The sequence below is a fragment of the Emydura macquarii genome, unplaced genomic scaffold (assembly GCF_026122565.2).
Source record: "Emydura macquarii macquarii isolate MOO-44397 ecotype Brisbane River unplaced genomic scaffold, CSIRO-AGI_Emac_v2 contig_1748, whole genome shotgun sequence".
Lineage (NCBI taxonomy): Eukaryota > Metazoa > Chordata > Testudines > Chelidae > Emydura > Emydura macquarii.
This window is the reverse complement of record NW_027131885.1, coordinates 116,703-126,105: the sequence shown is the minus strand read 5'-3', so window position 1 is coordinate 126,105 and position 9,403 is coordinate 116,703. Positions and strand designations below refer to the sequence as shown.

At 56.9% G+C, this 9,403-nt stretch overlaps 1 protein-coding gene across 1 annotated transcript; it reads left to right on the top strand.

Annotated features, from left to right (window-relative positions):
* Window positions 1–6,229: 6,229 nt before the first annotated feature.
* On the top strand, window positions 6,230–9,197 carry LOC137158577 (CD276 antigen homolog). Its single transcript, XM_067556381.1, has 4 exons — window positions 6,230–6,334; window positions 8,621–8,950; window positions 9,065–9,132; window positions 9,177–9,197. Exons 1-4 carry the CDS (start codon window positions 6,253–6,255, stop codon window positions 9,195–9,197), a joined length of 501 nt encoding a protein of 166 aa, XP_067412482.1. The 5' UTR covers window positions 6,230–6,252.
* Window positions 9,198–9,403: the final 206 nt, after the last annotated feature.

The following is a 9,403-nucleotide window of genomic DNA, read 5'->3' as shown; positions in this document are numbered from 1 at the left end:
TGTGAGAGCTGGATTTTCACACCGCTCAGCAGAGAAGCTGGGCAAAGAGCCCCGCTGGAGAAGAAAGAGCTGGGAGGTCAGCGGTGGGGGGCAGAGGCCTGGCTTCCAGAAGAAGCCTGGCCTCTTTCACCAAGGAACCAAGGAGGGAAGGAAGTCGGAGACACCGAGCCTGAAAACAGACTTCCCTGTGGCGTGGCTGATGCATTGCTCTGGGCTGGCGCTGCAAACACGGGCTGGGATGTGTTATTCTCTGAAGGATGGGCACGTCTCTCCCAGGGCCTGGCTCATGGGACAGAGCTCACAGCATGGGAAGCAGGGGGGCTGGAGCCCAGAGGTTCAGTTCCAGGAGATAGTGAGGCCACGTGGCTGACCCGGGGAAAGAGGGGGACCACCTCACTGAAGGGTTCCTGCTAGAGACTGTTCCAAAGCTGGGGGTGGCACCGATTCTGTGAATCTGTGACCCACAAACTCGGGCTTAGTATGCACTATAGACATACCCTGAAAGGGATTCAGTGGCAGGGGAAGAAGTGACTCCAATCCTGAAGAGGGGAAGATGGATCAGTAATGACTGGCCATTCCTCTGCTTCGCTGCCCTTTGTCACAGCTTCTGGGGCTGATTTACCGTCCTACCATGTGCTCGTACTAAAGCCTCTGTCACTCTGGTTTGGCTGCCCTGAATCATCCTATTGGCAGCTACTTTGGTTTCCTGTGTCGCATTTATTTGTTTAATAAAATCTGCCTTGCTGAGAATGCGGCTCTTGGGCAGGGAGCTGGGCTCCACTCCCCCCTGAGACCCACAAGCGAGCGGGATTTCCATATCCATGATTTGCCTTCTGGTGGTTCGTAGCCCAGCCATCTCTCCTGCGCTCACATAGTCACTGACTCTGTCCTGTGCGGCAAACACGCTCCTCACCACAGGAGGAGGTGGCAAGTCCATGGGGAGAGCTGGTTTGCCGAAAAAAAGACAATTGGTCCACACCACACCTTGGTGTGGGAAAGTGCTGGTGTAAATGGGCAGCCTTCCTCGCTGGACTGCTGGGGGATCATCAGCCATGCTCACTGTCATGCGGGCTGGCTTGAGAGGGGGGGGCAGCTGGTATATTGTGTGACATCAGCATGGCAGAATCATAATAATCCATGTGGATATGCCATGTCAGGTGTGGTTAGGAAGGTTATGATATGCTAAGTAAGAAAATATTACTTATGTCCATGTGTAATATGTGAAAGGGAAGTTATAGATGTATTTGAGATGTCTGTGTTTCAATTGTGCTGCCTGGACAACACCCCAGATAGGAAGGCTGCAGAACAATGGCCAGCGTAATGGCCCATTAAGGCCTTCCCAGGTGCGAGGGGCCCAGAGAAAGAAGCCAGCATCACCAACGAGTCACCAGAACCTGCTTACGTGACTGGACCCCAGGCACACCTGAAGAGTCACCAGGATTGGCCCATATGACTCTGGACTCCATTTTAGCTCCAGCAAAGTTCACAGGCCACATGGCGAAAAGACAAAGGGTATATAAGATCAAGCGAGAGAAACCATCTTTGTCTTTGTTCCTGTCCAGTCTGCAGACATACACCTATCTCTGGACCAATTCATCTTGCAACTGAACCGAAGGACTTAGACCCATCCAAGTACTGGATGTGAACCAGAGGAAACTATACAAGCCTGCAACTCCACATTTCTTCCAGAAACCTGAAGTATATGGACTTTTAATAATTTGTATATCTATGATTTACTTTAACCCTTTAACATTTCTCTCAAGGTTTATTTCTTTCCCCTTACAATAAACCTTTAGTTTAGATACTAAAGGATTGGCTGCCAGCATGGTATTTTAGGTAAGATCCAAACTTATATTGATCTGGTGCTGTGGCTGACCCTTTGGGGTCAGAGAGAACCTTTTAAGCAAAGAGCAGAGAGTTCTAGTAACTGGCCTCTTTGCTGGACCTGGTGCTGGTTTGGGAGCCTGGAGCTGAAATGCAATGAAGGGGGCTGTGGGCAGTCGTGGACTGGCTTCTTGATATCCAGTGAGGGGTAATCAGAAGCAGTTCGTGGCTGGTTGGGGAGCCGGGCTTCAGTGTCACCCACCAGCGTGAGGAGAATCCGCTCTCCTTTTGCAGCCTGCCCTGACCGTGGCATTGTCAGTTGGCTACCCTGGGCACGGGTCGTATCACACTCACATCAGTCTTCAGCCCTTGCAGCCAGTTATCGGCCAAACACCCAACACACTCGTCCCAGGAAAATGCAGCTTCCAGCTGGGGCTTTCTGCCCAGCCCCCCTGTCATGCTGTCTGAATGAGGGGGGCCCTGAGGTGTATTCAGGAGCTCTGATTACTCCTTCCTACACCACTCTCGCGTTGGGGGTGTGACGCTGGTTAGATGGGGGGGTGGGGGGAGCATTTGTCATATTGGTTAACATCAGTGTGTCAAAATCATAATAATTCATGTGAGATATGCCATGTCAGGTACTGTTAGAAAGGTTATAATGTGCTAAGTCAGATGATGATACTTATGTTCATGTGTAATATGTGAAATGGAAGTTAGATATATTTGATATATCTGTATTTCAAATGGCACTGTCTGAGTAACAACTCTGACAGGAAGGCTGCAGAACAATAGCCTGCTTAATGGCCCATTCAGGCATTCCCAGGTGCAAGGGGCCTAGTGGGAGAAGCTGGAGATGTACCTGGTAAGGCACCAGGACTTGCCCATGTGACCCTGAACTCCATTTTGGTTCTTGTAACATTCCACAAGACAGCATGGCCAAGGCTAGAGGGTATATAAGGCAGAGGCCTTGGGAATCCATTTTGTTGTCAGTCACCAGTCTTCTATCCTGCGCTTCAGCCACCTACCTACCTCTGGATCAGCTCATCTACAACTGAACTGAAGCTGTGAAACAAAGGGCTGAGACTCACCCAGAGATTGGGTGCGCACCAGAGGAACTGTACAAGCCTGCAACTCCACAATTCTCCTAGAAACCAGATGTATATGGACTTTCAATCATCTGTATGTACCTGATTTGCTTTGACCCTTTAACATTTCTCTTATGGTTTATTTCTTTCTTTTTACAATAAACCTTTAGTTTTAGTCACTAGAGGATTGGCTGGCAACGTGGTATTTTAGGTAAGATCCAAACTTATATTGAACTGGTACTGTGGCTGACCTTTTGGGATCAGAGGGAACCTTTGTAGTAAAGAGCATAGAGTTTAAATAACTGGTTTCTTTACTGGACCTAGTGGCTGACTGGAAGCCAGAAGCTGAAATGCAGTAAAGGGGGCTGTGTGCATTTGTATACTAGATTCTGTGGGGATTTAGAAGTACAGTTTGTGGCTGGTTGGGAAGTCTGGCTTCAGTGCTGGGAGAATCTACTCTCCGTTTGCAGCCTGCCCTTATCTTGGCATTATCAGTTGGCTACCCTGGGCATGGGACGGGTCACACCCCCACTCCCATGGGCTTCACAGGGCACCTCCCTTCTCCATGTAAGCTGGGGAAGGTCCCACTGCTGTGGGGAACTTTCCCGGCATCTGCCCTAACCCAGGGCAACGGGCAAGCGGTAGGATCTGAGTGCTCGTCCCACGCCCTGTACCCGGCGCCTGCCTGACCACGAGGGCCCCCCACCCACTCGCCCGCGAGGCAGGGCCCTCGTAACCCCGACAAGGCTGGGCCCCGGGTCTTGGGGGGGCTGAACCCCCAGTCCTGTCTTGGTCACTTAGAACAGGGGCTAGGGTGCCCCACTCTGGGGTGCTTCCTCTGCACTGGAAACCAGGAAAGGTTAAAGGAAGAAGGCCCTGCCCCGTGGGCCTGGGGACCCCCCATCCAGCATCCCTGGGGTGTGAGGGATGCTCACGGCTGGCTTCTCACCCATCCCCGGCCCTCATTCCCAACCCTGGCTGTGCTGCCGTGATGCCACAAGTCAGACCCTTCTCTGGGGTGCCCACACGCCCCCAGGTGCTAGGGGGCAGGACCCTTCTCCCCAGCGTCAGCCCCTGGCAGGGTCACGGCCCCCCCACAAGTCCAGCCTGCGCGGCCTCTTATCTGGTGATGTCTCCCTGGCCAGGGCTCCCTCGCTCAGCTACGGTATCACTGGTGGCATGGCCGGTGCCTGCTACTCTACTCCTCCTGCAGCTTGGCCCTGACTCCCCGTCGACGCAGCTGGTCTGCGCCGCCCTAGCTCCGGGCTGCTCCAGCTCCCGGCTCCCCCTCCCCTGGCCCGTCTGCTTCTGGTGGCTACTCTGCCCTGAGCCCAGCTCCGCCACCTGCTATCCCCTTAACTCTGCCCTGCATGACTCAGGCAGCCCCAGCTCACACAGAGGATGGGCCCCTGGCTTCCTCATTGGCCTGCCTGCCCTGTCAATCAGACTGGCCTGGAGCGTTGGCCTCTCCCCATTGGCTCTGGGGACTGTCAGTCTCAGGAACTTGATCTCTCATCAGTCCTTTCCTCTTTCCCGGGTACTGGGAGGGGGCTGACCAAGCCCTCTTCAGCGGCCATGTGGGGCCACCCAGCAGCCCCCCATCCCGGGAGTATAGTAGGCACTCACACCTTCCTGCAAGCGTCTTGCTGAACTCTCCTGTTCCCAGGGCCTCGTGCCACTCAGTCCCACAGTCCTTCTCCAGGCTGTCTGCCCACGAGTGATCCTTCCCCAGGGTACCAGAGGAACTCCTCGCTGGAGCCTCTTGCTGGCTTTTATACTCATCAGCTCCCTCCCCAGCTGGCTCTGAGAGCAGAACAGGGCAGGCCAGCCCCAGGTCACTCTCCTATCCCATACGGGGGGTGTCTACACTGCACACTGGTTTGAGCCCCATCCCCCTTCTGTCTGCGCACAAATCTGTCGGACCTGGGTCCCAGGACCCTGCTATGGAGTGTGTCAGCATTTGAGGCCTGCTGTGACTCGGGCCCGAGTCATGTCCTTTCCCAGTGTGGATGCAGCTCAAGACACGGGCTCGGGTCAGAAGGTCTTTGCAAGTGCAGTGTGGCCATGTTAGCACGACCGTGGGGCCCCAGGGCCAGCAACCGTAAACCCGGGTTCCTGAGGTGGTGTGGACACTCAAGCACAGGCATGGCAATACTGACCCCACAGCGCAGTCCCACAGGCGTGTCCGCAAGGACAGGTGGGGAAAAAAGAACTCTCCAGTCAGCATAATCAAAGCCCTCAACGAGCAGCGGCAGCTGTGTCGGTGGGAGACGCTCGCCCACCAGCAGCGCGGTGCGCAGGGGGTGGAATATTCACCTCCCTGAGCACCATGCATTGTGCCGACGGAAGCAGCAGTGCAGACACGGCCATAGCTGGAGCCTCTAGCCGGAGACCCTCATGGGCAGTTGTAGCATAACCAGCCTGCACACATTCCCATTCACCCACCCCCCAGATGTCAGCGGGGCAGGGATTAATTCCGGGCTCCTCAGACAGATCTGAACCTTCCCCCGGGCAAGAGACTTCGCCACAGTGAGATCTTCTGTCAGAAGAGTCGGTACCACAAACTCCTCCTGTTCACGGGAGCCCCGGTTCCTCCTGGCTTGGCCCTAACAGGAGCACAGTCACCTCAAAGTGGGGTGATGGGGGTCTAAGAGCTGCAAGAGTTCTCCCCTTCTGATCGGTCCCAGCCACAAACACACGCACCTGTCAGATCCGGCACCAGGTGCCACCATTTCAGCCACATGCAGGCTGACAGCTGCGGTCGCTGTGCGGCCCCCCCAGGCGAGCGCACCCAGGCTGGGCAATGGGACGGCAGAGGAGGAAGTGATTGCCATGAGGTGCCCCCATGGCGAAAGCCAGCCCTGCCTGACCCCTGTGGCCTCAGGACCCTGCTCATGGCAGGAGCCGTCAAAAATGGAGCCAAAGGCGGGGCGGGGATCGGCCGGCGTGGGCCCTGATTCCTGTTTACACAGGCCACGCACAGATCCGTGGAGCTGCTCTGACCCACAGCTGTGCTCTCCCGCCCCACCCCACCCCCGAAAGCAGAGGGGTTCCAGCTGGGTCTGTCTGGGATACTCAAAAGGCAGGTGAGCTGCACCCCGCAGCATCCCACGTCTCCAGGGTTCGGGGCCGGGGGAGGCAGACTGGACGGCTGTCCTCATCTCTGCTCTGGAAGGAGCTGGAGCGGCTCCGAGCATGCAGGGTGTGCGGGGCCGCAACGTGACTGGTTTCTGTGCCAGCAAAGGGCCCGGTCCTCTAAGGTGATTCCTCTTCACTGGCTTTTATGGCCCTTCGTTCCTGGGGCAGGGAAAGTGAAAGCAAATGCCCTTGCAACCCAGAGAAAATGGTGACTCTGTGGGGACGGAGGGCAGGGACTGTGGGGCTGTCGGGTTTCCTTTTCCCCCTCCTCTTCCTCGGGATGGCCGGTAAGTACGGATCCCCTGGTGTGCTGGGAGAGAGCAGGGCCCCGGGTTCTCTAGGCAGAGTAAAGTCCCAGGGACGGGGCCCTGGGCACAGAGGGGTCAGTCGCTGCCCGGCTCAGCCTGTGAGTCTGCCCGGAGCCCGTGTGAATGACCCAGAGTGTGACAGACACTGGGGGTGGGAATGGGGGAGCCACAGGGAATTCCTGGGGCAGGAGAAAGGGGACGGGCCCTGAGAGCTCAGTCAGGGGAACCAGGAAGCTGCCAGCGAATGAGCCAAGGTCCATCTTAGGTCCGATTTCCCAGCACGACCCTGGAGGGGACGGTGGGAGGCCAGGGATAAATGACCAACAGGCATCACCCTGCCCCAAGCCCAGCGTGCCCAGCTCTCGGCCCGGGGCCAGGGCGGGGTCAGGGTTGTGATGGGCCCTGCGGGAACTGCGGCGAGATCCCAGCCAGTTCTGGCTCCCTGTTAGCAGTTCCACCCTGGGACTTGCCAAGGCAACACTCCCCGTGCCCCAGCAGGAACCGGCTTCATTACTTTGACCTGCTTCTTTGCTGGAACCCAGGAGAATCCTCCCGATTTCCAGCCACAACCAGCAGCACTTTGATGTGCCCCGCACAGTGAGTATGAGGGAAAGGACAGTCCCGTCTGTACCCCCCTGTAGCACCAGACTGTTTGGGGCTCATTGCACTGGCCCAGTTACTGCCCCGGCCTGGCCCCTGTCCCCCTCTCCACTGCACAGACTCAGGGGTAACAGCCAGACAGGGTGTGACAGAGTCCCCCAGGCACCGGGCTCCGGACCCACTCGGGACGCAACCAGGCAGGACTCTAGTGCTCGGAGTCTGCCCACTCAGGTCTCCTCATACCAGTGCAGCCGCCTCTTGAATCCAGCATTCCAGGGTCCAGACCTCCTGCTCCACCAGGATTCCCCCTGTGGGACTCCCTGGAGGGGACTCTGGGGAGCCCTCCACACCCCAAAGGGGCCATGCACCCCTCCTTGCAGCTAGACGCGATTCACAGCCAGCGTGGGAGTCAGGAGGGGTTATTAGCTCTCAGGATCACAGCATAGAGAGACATTGCTAGCAGATTAATTAGAAGTTACAGCAGCGGCCAACCAAGGAGCCCCTGGAGCCCACACTCTCGGGCTCTGCATTCGTGCAGCCTCTTCCAGCCAGCCACCCCCAGAGCCATCCCCTCGCCCCTCCTCAGTCCTTTGTCTCCTTCCTGGACAATGTGGCCTCTCCTCTTGGTATCCACCTGCCCCAACCTATTGCAGCTGATTGAGGAATGGCAGGGATCCTGGCCAGGTCTGTGTAAGTGTGGCTGGGGAAGGTCCATCCGCCCTCTAGTGGTCTCTGCAATGATTACACACTTGGGTCCCAGCAGCGACATACATGAGTAACACTTGGGGGAAACTGAGGCACACCCACAGCACTTAGAAAAAACCCAAGAATATCTCCACTTTGTCACACGGGGCCATCATGTCGACTCATCTGTCCCCCGTGTATCACAGGCCTGGGGCTTTCACCCAGCCGCCCCTGAAGTGAGCCCAGGCACTTGTGTCTGGCTAGTGCAGTTTCCAGACAGGCTTCCTGGCTGGGGCTGGAAACATCAAGCGCTGGCGACCCCCCCGCTTCTCTGGGGAGTTGGTGCCGGTGGGTAATCACCCTCCCTCTTCCCTTTGGGCCTGGGTTCCAGTGTGAATTTGTTGGGCTTCAGCTCCCGCCCCCCAGTTCTTGTTCAACTTTCTGTGCTGGATTGAGGAGACCCCCAGCACCCAGGATTGTCTCCCAGGGTGAGCAGTGATATGCTGTGAGCCCAGCACTGCTCAGCCTTCTGTTGACAGGCTAAGCAGCCTGCACTCTGCCCAGCTCCCACAGTCCAGCGTTGCCCCCAGAGAACTTGTCTGGCCGTTTTCTGTACCATCTCCAACTTTCCCACATCCTTTCTAAGTGGGGATACCAGACCTGAGTGTGGCACTCCCGTGGTGGCCTCCCCGCAGCTGTGGACAGAGGGAAATCACAACTGTAAGGTGCTACTCGCTGTTCCCAGAGTCACATTAGCCCTGTGTGCACAGCATCGCTCTGGCAGCTCGTGCTGAGTTGCTTGTTCCCTCTGCCCCGAGATCCTTTGCACTGTCACTGCTTTCCAGGACACAGCGCTGGTGCCCCATCCTGTAGCTGGGGCCTGCTTCTCTTGGTGCCAGGTGGAGGACCCTGCATTTGGATGAATTCAGCAACTCACATCTTGTTTGAATGTGCCCAGCTCACGGAGTGTTTCTCCCCCAGAGTCCCAGCTGGTCATGTCCGTGGGGCCCTCTCTGGTGCGGGCCACGCTCGGCTCAGATGTGCTGCTGCCGTGTAACTTCACCATTGGGGAACCCATCAGCCTGGCTAAGTTCTACCTCGCGTGGGCCCAGGAGGGCACGAAGGTGGCTGTGTACCAAAGTAAAGGGCTGGATTACCAGCGCGAGGTGCAGGTTTTCCCGCAGGAGCTGAGCCGGGGGAATTGCTCCCTGCTGCTGAGGAGCGTCAGCGTGGGGGATGGAGGCAAATACACCAGCACCATCATCTACACGCCCAACAAAGAGGAGAAGCAGCTGGAGCTGCAGGTGACGGGTGAGTTTGTTAATTGGTCACTTTCCTGCTTCCCAGGGGAGTGAAATTGTGCCCTGATGCTGGATTCATGGAGCTTCTTCCATGTAACTATGAGCCTCCCGTTCTCTCTTCCAGCTGTGCCGACAATCTCCATCCCCCGGAAATCAGCTGTGATGGACACAGCGAGCTCCTTCTCCTGCCACGTGTGGGGTTTCTACCCCGGGGATGTCACTGTCGCGTGGCTGAGAGACGGCCAGTTTCTGACTGATGCCATCCACTCTGCCCCCCAGAAGAACCCAGATGGGACCTTTAACCTCACCCTGACCTACACCTTCACCCCCACTGCCAGTGACTCCAGCAGCATCTTCTCCTGCCGCGTCAACCATTCGGCTCTGGCTCAGCCCCTGCAGGAGGTGTTCGCCCTGGACGTCACAGGTGAGTCTGTGCTGGGAGGGCGTACTGAGCCTGTGGAGG

Coding starts and splice junctions, on each gene's coding strand:
- LOC137158577 (XM_067556381.1), top strand. CDS start 6,253: ATGGTGACTCTGTGGGGACGGAGGGCAGGGACTGTGGGGCTGTCGGGT. Junction 6,335..8,620: donor CCTCTTCCTCGGGATGGCCG/GTAAGTACGGAT, acceptor TTTCTCCCCCAG/AGTCCCAGCTGGTCATGTCC. Junction 9,133..9,176: donor CGAGCTCCTTCTCCTGCCAC/GTGTGGGGTTTC, acceptor CGCGTGGCTGAG/AGACGGCCAGTTTCTGACTG.